Genomic DNA, 21,714 nt, shown 5'->3' with positions numbered 1-21,714 from the left:
GTGGGTCTCTGCAGAAGGTATCTGCTACAGGGCAGTGTACAGTGTTTCAGGCTCTGGCCAGCTGCTCTCTCACTTCAGGCACTTTGGCCAGACTTCTGGCCAGTGTGTGTCAGATGGGGGTGGTAGGCAGGTGGGAAATTCAGCAGAGTCAATTTGGCTAAACTGACAGGGACCGGGAAAAACTGTGCTAACACAGCTCCAGCCTGGTGAAGGCATACAAGACAGGCAAGGTGGAGAGAGTAACCTATGTCCTCTGGGAACACAGGGTCTCCTGGCCTCTCTAACCTTACCCAATGATATGTGGAACCAGCTCTTGGTCTGAGACACTCTGGACCAGGCCAGGCTCTGGCACTGCCTTCTGTGTTGGCAATTTTCCTGTGGTAGTGAGGTGGAAAGGTGGTATTGAATTCAGGGAGATCAGATGCAAGGGGGCATTGTTGCTGGCCAAGACCTCCCTACGTTACCACAAGAGACACTTGTTGCCTTTGCTCACTGCTAAACTGAGCATCAGGAAGATCATGTCAGCACAGATGCCCAGCTTGTGCCCAGAAGGAGAGCCCTTCCCCTATTGCGGGCCTGCTGTGTGTTGAATTGTCATCCTCCTACTTCTTGTATTGGAGTTATAACCCCAAACCCTTCAGAGTGAGGCCTGGCTTGGAAATCAGGTCTTTAAGGGTAAGGGGTTACCTTACCCTTACGTTAAGGTAAGATGGGGTGATGAAGATGGACCTCAGTTCATCTCCTCATAGGGAAACTTGGCACAGCTGCACACAGGGTACACTGCTGTGAGAGTTGGCTGTGCCCACTGCACTGGGCTGCAGGTACCAGAAGGTTACATTAGGAGGATTTAGAGGAACCTTCAAGGGTACAATGCATGAAGTTAGTATCTGATCTGTGGGTCAAAAACAGCAGGTAGTCTTTCTTATTTGGTAGTTTTGCCTTGTCAGTTGGAGACCTTAATAGACAAGGCTCAGTAAAGGGTTCTTGCCTTCCTGCACATTAGCTGGGATGTCATCATTTTCCTGCCTTTAGAGGCTGACTGAAACACGGACTCTGGGGCCTGCACTTATCAGCTTTGTAATCCTGTAAATAGGTCAGAGGATGGATTAGATAGATAGATAGATAGATAGATAGATAGATAGATAGATAGATAGATAGATGTATACACACACACACACACACACACACACACACACACGCATGCAAGCATGCACAAGGGTACAGACATATGCATATGTAGACAGATATAATTATCCTGGACAGTCCAGAATCATTATACCAGCCCCATTGGCACCTTGGTTTGAACTTCTGTAGAACTCAGAGAAAAAGAGTTTCTCATGTCAACTTCAGCTGTGCTGGAGCAGCATCATTTATTAAGAATAGAGATTTGCCTCTTACACTCCTGGAAAGAGAGAAGCCCAAGGTTGAGGAATCACTTCCAGTACCTACCTCATGGCAGACAACAGGCAGGCAGGGAAGAGGGAGAATGGGGCTCATCTTTCTCTCAGGAACACACTCCTAAGACACCCTGCCCCAGGATGACAGTGTGCTCCATTGAGGGGCTGGGCCTGCAGAACCACATCACTTCTAGTCCCCAACACGATGGCTCTGGGGAGGGGACATTAACTTGGGAAACACATTCAAACCATAGTCCAGTCCTTCTAAACCAGTCCTGGGCTTCTGTCTTATTCTGTGAAGTGGGCATGAGGTCCTAATCCCAGCCTATCCTGAGGCTGTGGAGCACAGGACACGTGTACAGACCCAACCAGTAGAGAGTCCACGTGCTCTGTGTGTGGAAGCATCAGGGAGGTGGTGGAACGTTCACCCAAATATGGAATTTAGGAGAATGCCAAAATACCCAACCACCAAATAAACAGTGCTGTGGCTTGAAGCAAGCACAAGCTGTGGCTTGTCTCACCACCCTGTCTTGTGTAATGGGAACAGTTGAAGAGGCCGCAGTGTCCAGGTCTGAAGGCCTCATGTGCCAGCAGGGCTGATAGTGACATGTGATCAGATCCATGGTGTAGGCTGTATACTTGACAAACTCAGTTCCCTTGGCTCAGATCATGAGAGGCATCTTGGTGAGTGGTATATAGAAATACATAGTATGTATAGTATGTATAAGGTTATGTGGTACCTAGGTATGCACGATATAGAGGTATGTATAATACAGTGATGCATGATAGATGTGATGTCAGGGTGCTTGGTCTTCTCTAGGGGTCTGCACATTTTCCTTGTGTATAAAGGCTCCACTGTGGCCCCACCTCACCTTTTTGCTAGCCCTGAGCTGACCTATCTGTGTCCTGCAGGGTCAGGAAGACAAAGCACACAAGTTGGGCCCCCTCTGTCAGGCTGTCCATCCCATTAGGATCAACTGACTGTTCTCCTTGGAAGGCCACACTGCAAATGCATGCCACCTTTAATATTTGTATGCATGGCAGACAAATCAGAAATGGGGGTCAGGGTCACTCGGTCAGCTGGCAGCTTTCCTGAGACTTGAAGAGAAGCTGGCCTCCTTGAATCAGTACTGATGTCCTGCTGTGATTATGTCCTAGTGTGTCTTTGCTTTATGAAAGACACTCCACAGCTGTAGGGTCTTGGTGACTGACTTACTTTCAAACGGTTATATATGCTTGAGGGGGTGGGGGGAAAGCCCCCTAGTAAAGTATATGGCTGGAACACTGCCCAGGGAGAGCAGCCGTGAGAAAGCACCCAGAGCTTAGTCCCAAGCCTTCATGCAACTTTCCCAAATCTGCACTTAACAAAGCTCACAGCAAAGAATAGAGCTCCAGGGGCCAGTAGCATCTGCTCTTACTCTAGGTACAGCAGGAGCCCTGCACCTCATACCTCCTCTCCCTTAGGCCCCAGCTCCAGTGCCTCCCTCGTTATCCTGCCTAAGGTAGTAGAAATACATAGTATGTATAGAGTTGCATGTCTATAGAAAGCCACTGTCCCACTCCCCTTCTATGTTACCCTGCTTTGTTTTCTTCGTTGTCTTCTCCACCCTGACACATTACCTAACCTGCTTACTTAGCACCTGCGACTTTTGTCTACTATTTCCTGAGGTTAGCTCTAGAAACAAAGTATAGGGTAACCAGTCTGGAGTCTGGAGTTTGGTCCCACGCTCGCCATGTGTCCTGCCCTACTGAGGAGTTTCCCACTAAGCCCTCTCAGCCACCTGACAGGGGCACTTCAAGCTCTTGAGCCAGGTTAGGATGATCCTATCCCCCACCTCAGGCTGGCCGCTGCTCTCTAGTCAGCAAAAGGTGTGTGGCCTTACCTATAGGCAGTGCTGTGAGGAGGCGGTTGTGGTTGGATTGTCAGCAGCACATGGAGGTGTCGTGGTCCTGGAAGTCGGTAGCACATAAGGATGGCACGGTCAGGGAAGTCCGAGGCACATGGAGGTGACCATAGTCAAGCCAGTAGCCTGCTGGCAGGAACGTCCTTGCTGAAACTCAGTAGTGCCTTCTAGTTTTCATGGTAACCTTCTACTTGCAGCAAGAACACAAGTTTTTCCACTGCAAGGAGAGAGGTAAAGTTTCTTTTTAACATAAACTTGTTCAGTTGGGAAGGCCAGCTCCCTTGCCGCTCTATGTACTGTTGTTAACTTCCTTGATGCAGCTTGGAAACTGTGCGTAAGGGTCTGTGCAGGACTCCGGAGTCAGATTCCCCTAATTCACCCTTAAGAAGGATGCTTATACCTCAGTTTCTCCTCTTGCCTTGGTCCCTACAAGGTCCCTGGATTCATCATTCTCCTTGTTTTGTGGGTGAAGATCCGCGGGGAGAAGAGGCCCTGAGGATCTCAGTCTGTATAGCTCAGCAGCATGACAGGATCAAGGTCTCAGACCTGAAGATCTCATGGCTGTATAGCTCAGCAGCATGACAGGATCAAGGTCTCAGACCTGAGGATCTCATGGCTGTATAGCTCAGCAACTAGATCTGCAATGTCCTTGCTGTATGACTGTGGGCAAGTCAGAGCACCTCTCTGAGTCTCTCTGCCTTCACACCTAGCAGAGAAAAGTTGGGCTAGGGCCCATGTTGCTTGGGATGGTGTATTTCCCTGTACAGACAATAGAGAGAACCAGAGGAGATAGCTCTTATTTCCACTGATGACTCATGGGAGATCCTGCCTACCAGATTCCAGCCGCTGGTGTGTTCACTTGGTCCTGGACTCTGGTTCTGTCCTGACACCAGGAAGAGGTTCTGTTACCAAGTTACCAAGTGACCATGGCCCAGGATCAGCCCCCTTGGACGTTCATGGCTGTCTATGCGCCCCCTTCCTCCCGGTAACAAAACTCCATCTGACCATGTAATTGTCCTCAAACTTCCTGCCTGTCTGGCCCCTGGGAACAGCTGGAAAATAGCCTACCCAGATGGTGCGTAGGCCCTGGCTCTAGACCCCACCCTGGATCCATGCTAGCCAGGTCATGTCCCCTCACTGGATTTCAGTGTCCTCACTGGCAAAATGAAAGGCAGAGGGATCAAGTGAGAGAACTGCTCATTCATTCATTCAGCTGTCACTTTCTCATTAGCCACTGCTCTGGGCTACCTGCTATGCTGGGGCAAGAGGAACTGAAGCATAGCCTCCTCTTTACCCTCAGCTCTCTCTGCCCAGTGTTATCAGTTGTGCAGTGGCACAGAAGGACCCCAGGCACTCCATAGAGTTGGCTTTCTAGTGGGGTGAGGTGGGGGATGGTACCTGGGTCTTAAAGGAAGAGAAGCTGCAGAGAATGCAGGTGACAACTTAGCTGTTTATTTCACTATGGGGTCACTAGACCTGTGAATGGAAATGAAGATTTATTGCCTGTTCCTAAAACTCGCCTCTGTTATCTTCACCCTCTAAGCAAGATGCTTACCCATCATCCTCCCTGGCTTGGTTTCTTCCTGCCCTTAGGCTCAGTTCCTAGTGTTGACCACTCCTCAGGGAACAAATGAAACATTTTCTGTGCCTGGGTGGTGGTGACTCCACAGGCCATGTGAGTCAGGGTTGAGGGCTAGGACAGCTGTCCACAGAGTTTCCATGCAGACCTGCCCTCCTTCCCTACCTCACACTGTTCTGTGACTCCCTATGCCTTTGGGAGGAGGGAGGGAGCACTCCTTCTAAAGTGCCACCCTCCCTCAATCTTCAGTCACCTGTAACAACTGATTTTCATGGAGCACACTCCGTTCCAGCCCACATTGCCCAGGACCATAACAGTGAGAGGTTACCTCACATCCCTAAGGTCACTCAGTTCTATATTGTCCTCTGTGGCCTTTCGGCCAGGATGGTGGGATTCCTGCACCCACACATCAGTGGGGTGGCAAGCTGAGGTACAGAGAGTCGAGGTACCTCAGATATGGACAAGGAAGACCAGGTGAGTATAGAGTCTGTCTTGTTCCCAGGGACAAGCCTCTGCAGGGCAGGGGTGGCATCTGTGGTCAGAATATCTTAGTGTGTGCCCTCGGTTTCCTCATCCCAAACATGCCTGGGCTAGGGTATAGCCTAGTAGAGTGCACACAATCCCTGGGTCCCTTTCCCTGCACTGAGAGGGGGGCTGTTACCAATTGCCCAGAAGGGCAATTATAGAACTGGTCAGGGAGCCCAGCATGCCCAAGATCATGCTACTGGGTGCTGCCTGTGGCAGCTGCTGTGCCGCACAGTTCCCTAGCAGAGAGGCAGGTGTTTGTAGATACGAAAAGAACTGGACAAGAGTGGTGTATATAGGTTTGTGGGTGGAGTTCAATTGCAAAGCATGTGCCAGGACCATCCCCAACAAATAGGAAGGAAGGAAGATGGCCCCTTCACAGAGGTGTTGGATGTGGCTTCTGAGTTTGCGCCTTCTGGTAGACCTATTAAGTTCCCCTATGGCTACAGTCTCAGCCTGACTGCCCCCCCCCAGGTACTTTTAGCTTCTTAAATAGTGTCCTGCAACCCCTAAGCCAGAAAAAAAAGAGCAGCCTTCAGAGAAACTTGGAGGTAGTGGTCTTGCCCATTCTAGGCCTAGTTTACTGACTGTAAAGTGGACAGATGTAGAACTCATGGTAAGGAGGAGAACAAAACATAAAGAAGAATGCGGTGGGGCCCAACCTTCTCAGGGTATTGATGTCAGCCCTCCACAGGGTTCTGGCCTCTGGTACCCGACAATATCCTGTGCCTGACCAGCTCTGGAGCACAAAATGCTTCCTGCACTGTCCTATGGGTAGCTGACCTGGCTGGTATCTGCTACAGAGCGGGTGTATAAGGTACAGGTAACTAATAGCTGACCCCTCCCCCCAGGTAATAACTACTGTCCATGGTGTGAAGTATTCCCAGGGCCCAGGATCTGCACCTGAGCTAAGAGGTTAGGAGATACAGGAAAGTCAAGCCTGATGGGCAGTCTGGGCAACACAGGGACTCAAATTTGTCAGAGACACAGCTATTCCTAGCTGTGGATGCAAACCTGGAGACTGTATGAGACACAGAGTACTAATTGGGAGGCTGGGAGGAAGCTCAGAAGGAAGAGGAAGCTGCTGTGGCAATTGACATCCTTTGTTCTTGGTCAGTGGATGGACCAGAGGCTGGCCTGGGGCAAAGGAGAGAGGGAGGTACTGGATCAAGGGAGGAATGAGAGGGTGATAGAAGGATGGATGATGGGTAAGTGGAGGATGGGTAAATGGATGCGAAGGTGTTGGATGGAAGATGGGTGGATGGATTGATGGAGGATGGATACATTGATGAATAGAGAGAGAGTAGGTAGATAGACAGAGGATGATCCAATGGATAGTTGAGTGGATGATTGATAGGTGGATAATGGGCAAATAAGAGGATGATTGGTGGATGGAGGATGGGAGAATGATGGGTGGGTAGATGGATACTGCATGGAGAGGGATGATGGATGAGTACATGGAGGATGGATTGATGGGAAGATGATGGATAGATGAGTGGATGGTAGAGGGAAGGAAAAGAAAGGAGAGGGGAGAAGCACATGAAGAGATGGATAGAAGGGGAAATCAACAGATGACGAACACATTGATTGGTGATGAATGGAAAGGAAGGATGAAGGGGAGGGAGGAGGAGACGTGTTGTTATATTAACCCAAGAATCCACAGGTGGTGCCCTGCAGAGACAAGTGCCCAGGTGGGAGACAGAGAAAGCAAAAACAAAAGTCCCTACCCGACAAGGCCCCAAGAAAACTTAGCTGTAGAGCATTCCCAACAAGTTGTGTGTGCTGTGGAGAGTGCAGCCGAGAAGAGCCCATGAACTCTGTCTTAGTTCCCTTAGGTCACGGGCTCCTTAGGGGTGGGCAGCCTTAAAGGGCAGTGAGCTTCCCTTCACTGGTGCTCAGCAGAGCCTGGCCAGAGCTTTTCTGGACTCCTGATGTCTTACAGGGCCTGTAAGAATGGTTTGTGAAGCTTCCTGTGGTGCAAAGGAGAAGAGGTTTTTTTTTTTTTTTTTTTTTTCTTTTCTTTTTTTTTTTTTTTCTTTTAGAATCCCCAGAGCAGCCTTTGTTGAGAGCCATCTTGTTTTCAGATCAAACATTTGGTCTCAGTTTGGGGAAAGGACAGTCTGTATCTGCTGGAGCTCTGCTGTGGGAATCAGTCTGGAATCAAGGCGGGATTGTGATATGTGTAGGACAAAGTGAGAGCCTAGAGACAGCGAGAGAGGCAGAGCACGGTCTGCCCCTGAGCCTCCAGAGACTTGGTGCTCTGGTACCCACTGGACAGGACGGTTATTTGCAGGCCATGGGCCTCCTGCCCTTTGGGGTCTTCCTGGGGGCTGAGGGTGGAAAAAGGCCCTCCAGTGGGCTGTAGCCTGTGAGTCACTGTCCCCAGGGGCCCCTGCCTGGGAAGCCCCAGCTGCCAGCCCTAGGCCAGGCCCTGAGCAGCTGTCAGGTGGGTGGGGCTCCAGCTGAGCCCCAGTCTGGAAAGACCCCAGGGGCACAGCCCCACCATGGTTCACTCCCCAGAGGGGTCTAGCCTCATCCGTGGCTCTATAGAAGGTTGGTTGGTGTTCAGACTCTAGTGCCAGGCGCTCAGGCTCAGTCCCTTTTCCAGGCCTGTGACTTGTGTGCCTTAGTTTCTGTACATGGTTGACAAAGCTATTGAAATCTGCTTTATGGGCTCTGGAAAAAAAGCAGATGGTTTTGCTCATACCTGTTGGGAATCCCTCTTTGTGCATCAGGCTCCTAGAGCTCTTGTATGTTAGGAGAACACAGGCCAGAGAAGAAAGAACACAGCTAGTAACCGGTAACAAAGCATGGTCTGGCTGGAGCCAGGAATCTCTCAGGGTCCAGTGGAGTCCTTGGGAGCAGGCTGCTATCCGAAGCACAGTCCCAGTTTGGTCTTCTTTTCCTTTCTATCCTGGCTTCTTCTGGAGCCAGCGGCAGAGCAGACCCTTCTCAGTTCTGTGGGCAGGGCTGTAGCCACTGGGCGGTATTGGGTTTAGGTCTCTGGGGACCTGTGGAGGATGTGGGCCCGCCCTTGCCTCCACAGCCTCCCTCTCTCAGCTCTGCCTCTCCAGTCCCACCCTGGCCTCTGGACGCACAGGACGGCCCCTGGGCTCCCAGAACGACGACTTTCCCTCACAGTGGACGCCCCCTTCATCCCGCCCCGGTGACTCACTGCTCCCCTGGCCCTCTGCCACCCCCTGTCTCTTGGCAGGCGGCAGGCTCAATGTTGTGCTGAAGCCACGGGGTCTGGAGTGTGAGGGACGCTCAGCCGCCAGGGTCTGGAGCTCCGGTCGGTCCTCCAGAAGCAACAGAGGCCAGCCTGGGATAGCTCCGCCAGGAACCTGCTGTGGCCTGGGAGAGTCAGGGCCACCCCTCTCCTTGTCTTTGGACCCTTTGTTTTTTCATCCTCATGAAGAAGGAAGTGACCTGAGAGCTCAAGACAAGAGCCATCCCCTGGCTGGGAGGAGGCCCAGGGTCCAGGGCAGTGGCAAGGCCCCTGCCCCAGCCACTGCACCTCACTGATCCAGGCATGAAGGGTGATGGTGGCGCTGTGTGGGGCCTCATGTGGAAGTACTGCATCTCCGTGAGGACCCTCAGGTACCAGGGACAGGGTGTGGAGGTGGCTTTGTCTTAAGTGGGCCAGGTGAGGGACCTGCGTGGTTTGGTGGCTCGGGAGGGAACAGGGATGGAAGGCAGAAAAGCTGAACCTGGCACCCTCCAGAGAAGTGTGGACTTAGTGGCAGGGAGGGAAGCAGGAAGAGAGTGGTCCAACAATCAGGGCCTGTGCTGGCCACTGCCCCCAAGGGAAGGCCACTGGAGGTGCCACTTGTTATGTAACAACCACTGGCTTTGAAGTGCTACTTGGGTGCCCACCCCCAGCCTGTTATGCTTGGGTGAACAGGGCTGGTACTCTTTCCTTCCATGTCCAGTGAGTGACAGTTTCTCCACCTTCTACATCACCCCATGGCAGGAGTAAAGTCCAGAATCGGGTGCAGAATAGAGTCCAGAGTGGGGTGCAGGCTTAGGTATTCTTAGATCTGTATGCACACTGACAACCCCACCACCACCGTGAATCGGCCTGTCCACTTTTAGGATTGGTGTGAGGATTAAATGTGACCCAAGTGCAGTAGGCACCAGCCAGTGCTGAGTGTAATTACCTGTAGCCACAGTTACATTCATCACCTCAGAGGTTGGTGGGAGGTGCCTGGAAGGTGCCCCTGTTTAGAAAGCAGGGAAGAAGGCAGAGCAGAGCTTTAAGAGCCTCTGGAGAGAGACCACCTCAGGACAGGGTTCTCCTAGGCAAGGAGTGGGATACCTGGGCTGGACTCTACCTTCTGTCACATCTGATAAGACCTGCCTAGAGCAGAAGGCTGGAAGCCACGGATTTTAGGCAAGGCTGGGTATTCTCCTCTGAGGATGGGACCAAAGTCCATACTTTGCTGCAGGGGGACCTAAAAGTGTCACCAGAGGGGATGTGCCTGTGAGTTTTGAATTCTTCCTACCAGTGTGCGTTTTACCTAAAGGGAATGTTTTATAAAGGGCTCTTTCTCTTTCCAGGTTCACTGTCTGGTCCATCAGCTGCACACAATCCCCCTCTTTATCCTCCTCCATCTTCTTCGTCTCTTTTTTTTTTCTGCTTGTCCCTTCGCCTTCCCTTCTTCTATTTCTTCTTTTCCATTTTTTCTACCCCCTTCTTTCCTCCACAAAATACTTGTGCTAACACATAAGAAATACTAGTAGTGAAAAAGAGCATAATTCAGATTAAGATGTCGTGTTGATGATGATGGCGACAGTTATGTTGAATAAAACAGGTATTCAAGTACCTGGGTTTCTTCTGCTGAGATGAAGGCTGCTGAGCTTCCTAGAAGCCCAGGGGAAAGGGGAAATGCAGCTGCACAGTTCCCTCCCACGTTAACAAGAAGCGCATGTACAGTAGCCACAGTTGCTCTACTACAAGGCAAGACTGTCTAGAGCCCTGAATGCTGGGCCTTGGGCCCAGACAGATTTATAGTTTCCAGGCCAACACTGAGAGGCATTTTGCTTGGACAAGGATGCCAACTGGTTGTGGGAACAGAGAGGCAGAGTCCAGCCCTGGAGTGAGTCACTGGCCACTTTTCCCTGCTTTGGTCCATGATGGACCTCCTTGGGTGGGTAGCTCAGAGGCCGGGCCAGGCAGGGACCCATCAAGTGCCCCCTATGTTCTGGTCACACCAACTGCAATAGGTTTCCCTGCAGTTCTCTCTTGGAGTTTCTAGAGGTTGTCTCACTGGAGAACCCTCAGACCTGTTTGAGGATATAGTAGGCCAGCATGAGGAGGACCCTGTGTCTTGCACTTTTGAGTAGCTGTTTATACAAGTGATCACTCTGTGCCTCAGTTTCTTCATCCACAGAATGGGAACATTGTAGAACTCCCTGTGGGAAGGCAGGGAATGCTTGTGGCCACTGGCAGTTGGCGCTGATGCGAGGTCACCTCCCCACTGGTGATGCAAGAACAGCTTGGGCTGGTGTGAGCACTGACCTGCACTGGGTTTGCCTAGTCCTAGACTCAGCCCCCATAGGTACCACGCGTCTTGTGCTTAGCAGAGGAGGATGGGCCGGGATGAGTGGGGGTGGGGTTGTTCAGGATTAGTGTGTTCTTTCCAGACCCCTGCCTCCCATACCCAGAAAGTTGAGGCCACTCCCCAGAGCCAGATATGAAGTGAGCCAGCCCAAGCAGGCTTTGGGGCAATCCGAACCCCAGGCTGCCAGGGGAGACCCAAATCCACAGATCTGTGGTAGGGCAGAGCTGGCAGCTGCTGGGGGACAAATTGGAGGGTTGTGATGGGACAGCACATACTTTTCCACTTGCGTCTTCAGCTTCCCCTTCGCCTGAGCCTGTCACCCCTGGCTGGATCCCACTCACATCTGGAAAAGCATGAGGTGTACATAGAGCTATTGCTGCTGCTGGCCTTGGCTAGCTGCCACGGGGATTCAAGGCTCCAAGACAAGGTCTCTGTGAGGGCCACACTGGCTCCTCCTACTGGTTCCTAGGCAGGACAGCAGGGGTACAGGACCATCTGGGGTCAGTGCCTGGACACTTAGAAGATCTGTCTTTGGTTGTAGCTGGACTTTGCTAGGCTGTTTCCACACTCAGGGAGAGGCAAACTGAGCCAAGCTCCAGGGCAAGATTAGCAGTGGGCTGTGGTGGATGGGGTCAGTGGAGCGCAGAGGTGTGACTTGCTTCCTCTCCCTGCCTTTGCTTGAGTCTCAGTCAGGGCTGAGGCAGTTGTCAGAGAGAAAGAAAAGGGACCACAGACTCAGGAGGGGCCCACTTAAGTTAGAAACTTGGCTTAGACTTGTGAAAATCGCATTGGAGACATTTGGAAGGCCATGCATGGCAGGATCTCTGCAAGCCCGGCCCCAGTGAAGAGGTACCTGTAGCTGTCACTTGTCAGCTATTGTTCTTGTTTTTGTTTTTGTTTTGACAACCCTGTCCCCTAATTGGCTTCCTCTGGTGACTAGTACTCTAAGTGGTCTTCAGCAAGTGCTCAGTCCTGCCCCCTTTCTCTGTGGGTTGCCTGTACCCTATAAGACTGTATTCCCAGCCTGCTCCCCCACAGGCCATATCCTCAGTATGCCTCCCATTGGGTCATAACTTCTATGTTATAGTTAGCTCTAGCTGTCAACTTGATGTAATACTAGAGTCACCTGGGACAAGGGAACCTCAGTTGAAGAACTACCCAGATCAAGTTGGCCTGTGCCTGTCAGTGGGGCATTTTCTTTATTATAAGGAGGGCCCAGCCCACTGTGATTGATGCCACAGGAAGGTGGGCCTGAGCTGTATTAGGAAAGTAGCTAAGCAAACTGGTGAGAACAAACCAGTAAGCAGTGTTCCTCCATGGCCTCTGCTTTAGTTCTTGCCTCCCGGCTCCTGCTTCAGTTCGTGCCTGGTTTTACCTTGGGCTGTAACTCAAATAAACCCTTTTGTCCCCCAAGTTGCTTTTGTTCAGAGTGTTTTATCACAATAATGGAAAGCAAACTTGAACAGTCAGCTTATTCTTCAAAGATCTCAGCCTCTCCCCAATCAGACTGAATTCTTAGCCTGTCTTCTTCAGGCTCAGAATGGTTGTCACATATTGGTATATTTGGGCAAGAATGGGTTTGTCCTTTGAAAGCTCAAGAGGCAGTGGCATCTCCTAGGCCAGGCTACCCCTGGACACACAGTGCTGACTAGGATGCATCAGAGGAGCAGACCTGTCCAGGCCTTCTCCCCTCTTGCTGCATCTGTCTCTGGGCAGGAGGGCTGGGAGCAGATGGCATCTAGGCCCTGAAAGTGTCCCAGGAGCTTGCTGGGACAATCAGCCATCTGGTGCCCTGCACAGGAGGCCGTGAGCCTGTCTTCTTCCCATCCTGTGCTGTGCCTGCCTCGGGGAACCTATGACAAGGGGAACCTCTCTCCCACTTGCAGTTCTCTTCTGCCTTGCTGTTATGCTCCTTCTCCTTGCTGGGTGGTTGGCTCTGTACTCTGGACCCCCAACCTACCTGCTGCCGCATCCTGATGAGACCACAGTGGCCAGAACTCACCTGAGTCCTCCCTTCCTGGACATGGCTTAGGCAGTCCTGTGCCCTTCAGTAGGATTTCGGCTGAGTGTGGGGCACAGAAGGAGACTGGAGGCAGAGTGGAGCCACTTCCTCCTTTTCTCCTTTGTTTCTGAACCCATGGTACTCTTCATCCCCACGTGGGTTCAGCCCTGCAGGTACCCCTGCTGCAATGCTCCACTGTCCACCCCTCTGCTGTGTCTTTAGTTTTGAGACATATATTTACTGCATAGCCCATGCTGGCTTGGAACTCCCTGGATGGTAGGGATGTGCTCCAAGCTAGGCCCTGCTGAATCTCAGTACACAAGTGCAATCCCCTCTGGGCCACCAAGGTGTCAGACCAGAACCTCAGAGGAGATTCTTACAGGTAGCAGGCAACATTGCTCTAAGAAGGTCACCATTCACTCTGCAAAGGGGGGCCACTGGAGCCTGAGGCCCACCTTTTTCCTTTTGCTCATGGCCCTTCTTGATGAGCCATATAGGCAGCACTTACTCTAAGAGCTCTCGGATGGAGAGGCCAGTAGTGGCCCCTGCACATGGGGACACACCTTTCTATCAGGATACAGAGCATTTGCTGAGTTCTTACCGTGTGCCAGCTCAGTATATGTCAGGGGCTTAACTGCAGCAGTGAAGTTATCCAGGCCTCAGGGAGCAGAAAGATGGGGGAGGCAGGAAACAAGACAGGTGATGTTGTCATCAGGTGGGGGTCACAATCCCAAAAGCAAACGTGGAGAGGTGACAATGACAAGCGAGCCAGCCCAAAAATTTCTTTAGGAATTACATCAGGATAAAGTGGACCCAAGATGTGGCGATCCCACACAGTAAAATGCCATCAGCCATAAAGAGAGTAAAATCTCAACCCCAGCTACAGCCTGGCTGACCCTGGAAGCTGTGTCAGGTGAAAGAGGGCCATCACGAAGACCGAGTGTTGACTCCGTTCACAGAAGTTCCTAAACAGACATCTCTACAGAGACAGAAAGCAGAGTGGGGGCTGCCCTAACCATGGAGACCCACAGAGAAACAGGTACAGGCTTGTTTTGGAAGCAAGGACAATATGAACTAGGATGTGGTGACAGGCCTGGAGATACTGCATCTATGGACTCACTTTAACTGGATGAAGTACATGAGTTACCACTGAGTAAAATGGGCTTCTACGTCATGAAGGGGAGAAAAGAGAAAGTGGTCTGAGCAGGTAGCCTTGAATAGAATTGACCAGGGGGGGTGAGCTGGAGAAGACCCTCTGGGCAGAGGGCACACCACCTATGATGACCCTGAGGCGGAGGCCACCTGCATGTTTACAGATGAACTTGGAAGCCAGGAAGTCAAGCAGGAGTGAGGAAGGAAGTGGGCGGGGCAAGCTCCTCAGGAGGACGTGCATAGTTTGGGGGTAGAGAAACTGTACTTGAGGTTTCTAGACAATCACTCCACTTTCATGAAGAAGTGAGACCACTGCAGGGAGGGAGACACATGGTAATAATGATGGCCATTGTCTAGATAGGAGACATTTGTCCTCAGGGGAGACAGTGCAGGCTACAGTGAGAATTCAGACGGGGCAACTGTGTCCCCTCCCCATCAGAGCAGCAGTGTGGGGGTTGAGGTGTGAGGTGAAACCCCCCTGGATGCAGGGCTTGGCTGTAGCCTTAAGGAGATGGCCACAGCCAGCTGGGGTAATAGAGAGGCTTCTCCAATGCAGCCACATTGTGTTGTGTGGGGGCAGGGTCTCTAGTTTATGGAAGCCTCAGAGAACCCTCCTGATCCCAGAAAATGAAGATGGTCACACTGCTCTGGCAAAATGACACCCCTGAATCCCAATTAGTCCCAAACTGGTTTCAAAGTAAGTAGGGCATTCTCTTCAGGATAGCCACCTTACTTAGCCTTTGTCAGGCAGGCTCAGACTGGCCCTCAGTGGGACTGTAGTACCCACGTGGCCAGAAACCCAGTCGGGGCTTGGCATTCTGAACAAAGCAGGCTGGCCGAAACTCGAGTGGCCCGAAACGAGATAGGTCACAGGAGGCTGGCCAGAGAGCAGCTGCATTATTTATTGTCTGTCCAGTGTGGCTGTTTGAACTGCCCAAGCCTTGAAGGAACCCTCTGGGCAGTATCTTGTACAGTGTGGGTGCAGGCCCCAGGGTGCTGGCCCCCTTACAGGGTGGAGCTTTCTGGATGCTGACTGATCAGAGAGGAAGTTAGACTAGACGTCAGGGCTGTGGGTGGGGCGGTCCCCTGGTAGGGAGGACCTGAGGTCCTTCGTCCCCAGGGCCCGAGGAGGCAGGTCAGGCACTGGCTCCAGGGAGATCTCCAGTCTTCCCCTGTGACACTGTGAGTACCACTTGCTTCATCTGGGAGCCTGTGAGGGACTGGTGACTCTCAGCATCTAAGGGGGTCAGTAGTTGGGACCTCTTGTGAAGGTTCACACAGTTTCTAGGAGCTGTTCTGAGCAAGTGCTTTTCTCTGCCTAAGAGACAAAGTCTGAGCCAGGCTCTGGAACTCAGGTGCTTCCCCACAACTGCCTGAGGGCAGCATGAACTACAGGGAAAGCTCTTCAGGGACGTAAGCTAGCATGGGCCTGGAGCTGCACAAGGGCTGTTGGCCTACCCAACTACAGGCTTGTACAAGTGCTTCACAGCTGTCCGAGAAAGAGACCTTGGCCACACCTACTCCATAGCCAAGTAAACTGAGTCCCTTAGGGGCTCAGAGTTCCTGGTTCGTGGCTTGATACACTTTATGTCCCTACTGCCACCCTCCCTTGACTTCTCAGAGCATAAAGTTTGGAGACTTTGGAGTAGGAGTCCTTGTCAGGCCCAGTCTAGGGTTCCTGCCTATTAGGGAAATCAGTGCTGGGAAGATCCTGCCTTGGACAGCCCCACACCCCTGAGTATTTCCTCCAGGTACCACATACCCTACCCTCATCCCCACCCCCAGCCACCGGACCAGTCACAGTTCAACTTGTTTCATTTCTTTATTTCTTTCTGAGCCAGTCCAGGAAAGAACCCAAGGCTCTCAGATCCTGGGACTGGGAGAGTCTTGAAGGAAAAGTCCCTGAGTAGTGCTGTGCTGTGAGAAATACTTTTTGGTGAGGGGGTGGGGCTGAACTCATCTACATCCTAAAGGAAGTTCCTTTCCCAGGTCCCATCCAGCTTCATGATGCCTCAGAGGGAGGCTTTCAATGTCCTATGGAAAGCCAGCCTCAGAGATGTGGGGACATCTGTCTGGTGTCATTTGGGAGCTGGAGTGCAACCCTGTTAGATTCTAGGCCTTCTCTTCTACATAGGCTTCTGTGTGGGTGCCAGGGAAGGAGAGAATGTTCCATCACTCCCCTGTTGTTGGGTCTGTTTTTCCATATGCCAAGGGCTGACTCCCATCTGCAGCCCAGGCCGGTAGAGGAGGCTGGGCTGAGAGAGTAAGGATGCCCTTGCTGCTTTTGGAGCTTAGGTAGAAAAAGTGTCTTGATAACTCCAGGGATCCTGGAGAGATGGGCTCTTTCATAGAGCCTTTGTGGGACTGCAGGGCTCAAGGTGGATACAAGCTCCTGTGCCTAAGACCCATGTCAGTCCAGCCCAAAAGACCTTCCCAGCACAGGTCAGAAAGGATGTGACTATGAGCTAGGACAGCCAAGTACCAAGGACCTCAGACATTTGCCTCACTCTTCTGTCAGCTAGGCAAGTGGGACCAGGAGACTTTCAGCACTTGGTGACTGTGACTCTAAGCAAAGTGTCTTACACGTTATTCACTTGAATTTATTAAATCTCACTTCAGGCATTTATTGGGTACTTCCTGAATGCTAAGGTTTCGTCTTGTCTATAGAACTAGCAAAAGGTGATAAATTTGATCTAACTAGTTGCTCATCTGGCATAGGGTCCTCAAACGGAACTAAACTAACAGAGCAACATGATGGATCGGAGAAGGTTGGTGGCACAGGATGAGGGAAGGCGGGATGGTAGGATCAGTTTTATTTTGATGGTCCCACATTGCTTTTGAGAAAGCCCTCCTGGTCATGAGGCTGCTGAGGCCAGTTGGTGGTGTGTGTGTGTGTGTGTGTGTGTATTAGGGGTCCTCTTTATGGGCTCTGTTTCATGGTCCCTCCTGGGCTAGGCTGCTATGAACAAACCTGTGCCCCAAATTCAATCCAGTATGACTCCGGAAGCTCCAGGACAGAGGTAGCAGGACTGGCCAAGCAGAAGGTGAGTCCAGGCTGAGTCCAGCAAGTGGGGCACTGAGCTGCTGCCAGCTGGCACACAAAGTAGGATGCTGGGCTGTGGTCAGGCTGCAGGTTAACAGCCAGATTCAGGGTGTCAGCTCTGCTGGTTTATTGGTTATATGACCTTGTTACGTGCCTCTTGCCATGAGGACCTAGTTACTTCCAAGTGAGAAAAAAACGCCCAGACGGAACAGGCTTAAGCAGAGAGAGGCTTCAGTGGTTCACAAAACTGAAAGGTAAAGGGGCGATTGCTTCAGGAGCAGCAGGATCTGGTGACTGGCTCAGCTGGAACATTTGGTGTTTTCCATATTTGCCTGCTGTGTTCACCCCGAGGCAGGCTATCTCCGTGTAGGCGTCCCTGGCACGTGGCACGTGTTCAGAAAACCTTAGCAATCTCCTTCCATTCAGTGTCATCACCCCGTGACAAGTCAGCTACAGTGAGCAATGCACTTTTCTCCATAAGGTTGTTTGTTCTGCCCTGGGGGGAGGGGAGAGGATGAGGAGGAAATTGCCACAGAGGGCAGTCAGGGCTGAGGAAGGGGTGAGCTGTGAGTAGGCCAGAGGAAGAAGTCAGAGTTCTCCACAGGGACTCTCTAGGGGTTCCCTGGGGGAGGTGGGGAGTGCTAACAATTGTGTTACATTTTGATGCGATGGAGGGGCTTGGCCTGGGCATTAAAAACCAAGGAAGCAGGTTCCTTAGAACCCAGTCAGATCTCAGGACGGGCTGCCTAGCCTGGACTAAGTCAGGAGCCCTGCACTGGCCTGGAGGTACAAAGCCTGGGCTCTGTCCCCATCCTTGTGAAAAGGAGAGGCCTCCAGATGTGGCTATAAAGAGAGGGCCCATGCTATATGCAAGGTTCTATCTAGCACTCTGTAAGTTGACCCCTTGCACCACGAACTTATTACTGAAGGTTCCTCAGCCCTTTGTAGAGAATGGGCTGCAGATCTGGATCCAGGGCTGGATTTGGTTGGAACTCATTCTTTGGTTAGGTCCTGTGGCCTTGACTGCTATCAGGTGGCTGCTAGGATGTCACCCATGAAGGTGACATATAGGGAAGTCATCATGCTCAGAACAGGTGTGTGTTCAGGATTGTGTTGAAATATCTTCCCGGCAGGCCAACTACAGAACCTCTGTCAACAGCCGCAGTGAAGGCAGCCACAATTGGTCTGAAACCAGGGCCTGGAGACAGCCAAGCTTGGCAAAGGGTGAAGTGAAAGGCCTTAGCTGAAGTTACAAAGGACAGATACTTGCTTTTGAGCACCAGGGTGTTTAAATCCAGTGTACTAATTGACTCCTAGAGTCTTCTCCCATCAGGGATAAGGGGAGCTGGTAAGAAGAACTGGGTATGTTCCATGGCTGAGACCCACCTCACAGAGGGTAAGCAAGCCTAGGCAGCTCCCCTCAGTTTCCTCTGGGACCCTCAGTTTTCTTATCTGGGAAATGAGGTCAACCCCAGAGTTAGGATTGTATAACAACCAGGGGCATATGAGGGATGATGCTATGACAACAGCGCAGTAAACACCTGGATTATTAGTTCCCAAGAGGAGACAGGGTCTCAATTTGAACTAGAGTCCTTAAATGTTACCAATTTGCAAACCTGGACTTCAGCCCAGTGTCCTGAGGTAGGTACCAGGTTAGCCTGTGTAGTGGTCAGGCCTAATGCTTGGCAAATGCTGAAGTGAAAGCAGAGTTTCCAATATGTAAACTCCTGGATGTTCTTCACAGTGAGTCAAAGAAACCTGAGAATAAAAAGAAATCAGCCAGTGCCCTATGTCCTAAGCTGCAGCCCTTTCTGGGATGTTAAGGTAGATGTTTAAGGCACTTAGGGTGCTGGGGAAGAAGTTTTGGACGGTTCCGGGACAAAGTGGTGTTGAAGGCAGGTCTGATGGAAGGCCAGGATCTTCCACTGTGATGTAGGGAAAACAATGATCCCTCTGGAGTCACATGTGCCTTGGGGACATTGAGGACCTAGGTTAAGGCCAGAATGAAGTCTGGTGAGGCCTAGAGGTCTAGCGTGCTAGGCTCCTCTTCTAAGGGTCAATAAGCAAGCAGCCAGTGTCCTTCCCATTGTGACTTAAGAACAAGTCACTCAGCCGGGCGGTGGTGGCACACGCCTGTAATCCCAGCACTCTGGGAGGCAGAGGCAGGCAGATTTCTGACTTCAATGCCAGCCTGGTCTACAGAGTGAGTTCCAAGACAGCCAGGGCTATACAGAGAAACCCTGTCTCAAAAAACCAACCAAACAAACAAACAAAAAAAGAACAAGTCACTCCACACTGGCTGTTTATCTCCTTCTGTCTCCAGGAGGCCCTGGTACAGATGAATTCAGGGTTCCACCTGTGTGTGCAGTGGCTGGGGTTTCCCCTTTCTTTCACTGCCTGCAGCTCATCACCCTGGATGAGGCTTTTCTCATATGATAGCCTCTGCTTGGTCTGGCCCTTGTGATGAGTGCCCTGGGTTTTCTGTTCAGCCTTGGAATAAGCTGACTCCTATTAGACCCTTAATCCAAATATAAAACCAGGGTGTTTGGACACCCTGGGCTAGAGACTGGACAAGTAGGCAAGTTCTTGAAAACTGACAATCTTATGGGATCAATTACAGACGTAGAAGGCCTGGTGATAGCACACATAGTCATTCCTTGCCATCAGTCCAAAGTGCAATCTGATGTCGCGCCCCCCCCCCTTTTTAGATATATTTATTGTTATATATAATACACTGTAGCTGTTTTCAGACGCACCAGAAGAGGGCATCAGATCTCATTACGGATGGTTGTGAGCCACTATGTGGTTGCTGGGATTTGAACTCAGGACCTTTGGAAGAGCAGTCAATGCTCTTAACCGCTAAGCCATCTCTCTAGCTCCTGATGTCCTCATTTTATAAATAAGAAAACCTAGGCTTGGGGGAGACTGAAAGTTTACAGCTAGCAAGTGGCCTCAGGTCCCAATTAGCTTGATCCTCAAAACCTAGCTTCTTTACCCCTTTTTTCTTTGACAATTTATCTGGATCCAGCCTGATCCCAGTGAACTCATCCCAATTCACAGTGTGTCCCAGGATGCCTAGGGGTACTTGCCAGAGAATAGATTAGCTGGAGAGACCCTGGCCTGGGGAAAGGCAGGACTCTGTGGCAAAGAGGAGAGGTCCTAGTGTTACTTGGAGGAACAGGGGTAACTTTGGGGACTCTTAATCTTACAGTGAAAGAATTTAAAGTTAAGACTCAAAAGGAAGCTCAGGGCAGTTTATTACAGGTAAAGGAAAAACAGCATAGGCAAGTTGGAAATCTCATTGGCCTCCAGGAGGAGGCATGCTGGAGAGAGCAGTGCCTTTAGAGTTAGACACGGACGTCAGAGAATCAAAAAGCCTGTGGTGGTTGGGAAAAGATGCTTAGGAATACAGAACTATAGTTCTGAGCTTATATGCCACCAGATTACAGGCTTTTGTGTCCCAGGACAGAGGAATATCTGTACAAGGGACTGGTGGTTAGAAGTTGACATAGAGATAGCTGATTAACAAAGGAAAGTATTCTGAGGATAGAGATGGGCTTATTAACCTGATGATGTCCTTTGTAGTGTCTGCCTCGCCTGTCTGTATAGGTCTTTTCTCCTATATATACTGTTAGTTGTGAAGCCCAAATAAAGACTTCCAGTCTTCCTCCACAAGCTGACTTAATTCCTAGGTTAATGCTGATGTCTTATTTCAGGGACCCTATTCTGCAGTGTTTCAAGCTTATCAGTTTCTCCCACTGTCTCCTTGAGGACATAAAATATTTTATATCCAACCAGCAGTGTGTAGCTACAGACTGTGTGGACATTTGGACTGTTATACCTTGTGGCAGTCTTGGAGGAAAATGCCAAGTTGAGGCTTCCAACTTAGAAGCTGCAGCAACACTGGGTTATGATACTGGAAACATTTCAGGGGGAGTTTCCCCGGGTTGGAAGACTAGTTCCAGTGAGGAGCTACCCAGCAGGTGCTGTGGCAGGGTGGGGCTGAGGAGATGGGGAAACTGCTACTCACTCACTTCCCCTTTCAGCCCTTGTGTGGAAGGTGAGAGGCCTGCCTCCCTAATCAGCTCATGTCCTGTCAGTGGTCACCCCACCCACACCTCCAGTACCCAAGGGAAAACTGAGGCAATAACCTCAGTGTACTTCATTCTCCTGTCATCACACAGGAAAGTCTGTTGGTAGGGCTTCCACTACTCTGTGGTCTACTGCCTCACTATGTGATCTACAAAAAGTCACTGAGCTACTCTGTGCATAAGGTTAGCATTTGCAAAACTGAACTGTGGTTCTTCCCAGAGCAGAAAAGGGGCTCACGGAAAGACTCTGGCCCAGTGCCTAGGCCTTTAAGCACTTGGAATTCTTCCTCTCTTTGGGTGGTAGACTCCAAGGGCCACACCCTCTGTGCTTCAGAGTGGGAGATAGCGTAGGTCCTAGAAAGCTGGCCCCACCCTGCCAGAGCCTTACAAATACAGAGGCAGATGCTAGCAACCAACTATTAGACTGGGCATGGGGTCCCCAATGGAGGAGCTGGAG

The 21,714-nt window shown here is 51.1% G+C and overlaps 1 protein-coding gene across 3 annotated transcripts in view; it reads left to right on the top strand.

Moving 5' to 3' along the window:
* The first annotated feature begins 8,472 nt into the window (after positions 1-8,472).
* The window catches only part of Iqsec1 (IQ motif and Sec7 domain ArfGEF 1), a 101,108-nt gene continuing 87,866 nt past the window's right edge, over positions 8,473-21,714 (top strand). Inside the window, exon 1 of one of the 3 annotated variants that reach the window (XM_052174318.1) lies at positions 8,473-9,005. In XM_052174318.1, the coding sequence (XP_052030278.1) occupies positions 8,938-9,005 (68 nt within the window). In that variant the 5' untranslated portion in view covers positions 8,473-8,937. Of the gene's footprint in view, positions 9,006-15,221; positions 15,306-21,714 lie in introns of those variants that run through there. The other 2 variants (XM_052174321.1, XM_052174323.1) reach the window with 2 other exon arrangements.

Source organism: Apodemus sylvaticus, chromosome 2 (genome assembly GCF_947179515.1).
Source record: "Apodemus sylvaticus chromosome 2, mApoSyl1.1, whole genome shotgun sequence".
In the NCBI taxonomy this organism is placed as follows: Eukaryota; Metazoa; Chordata; class Mammalia; order Rodentia; family Muridae; genus Apodemus; species Apodemus sylvaticus.
This window is presented reverse-complemented; position numbering and strand designations above follow the sequence as displayed.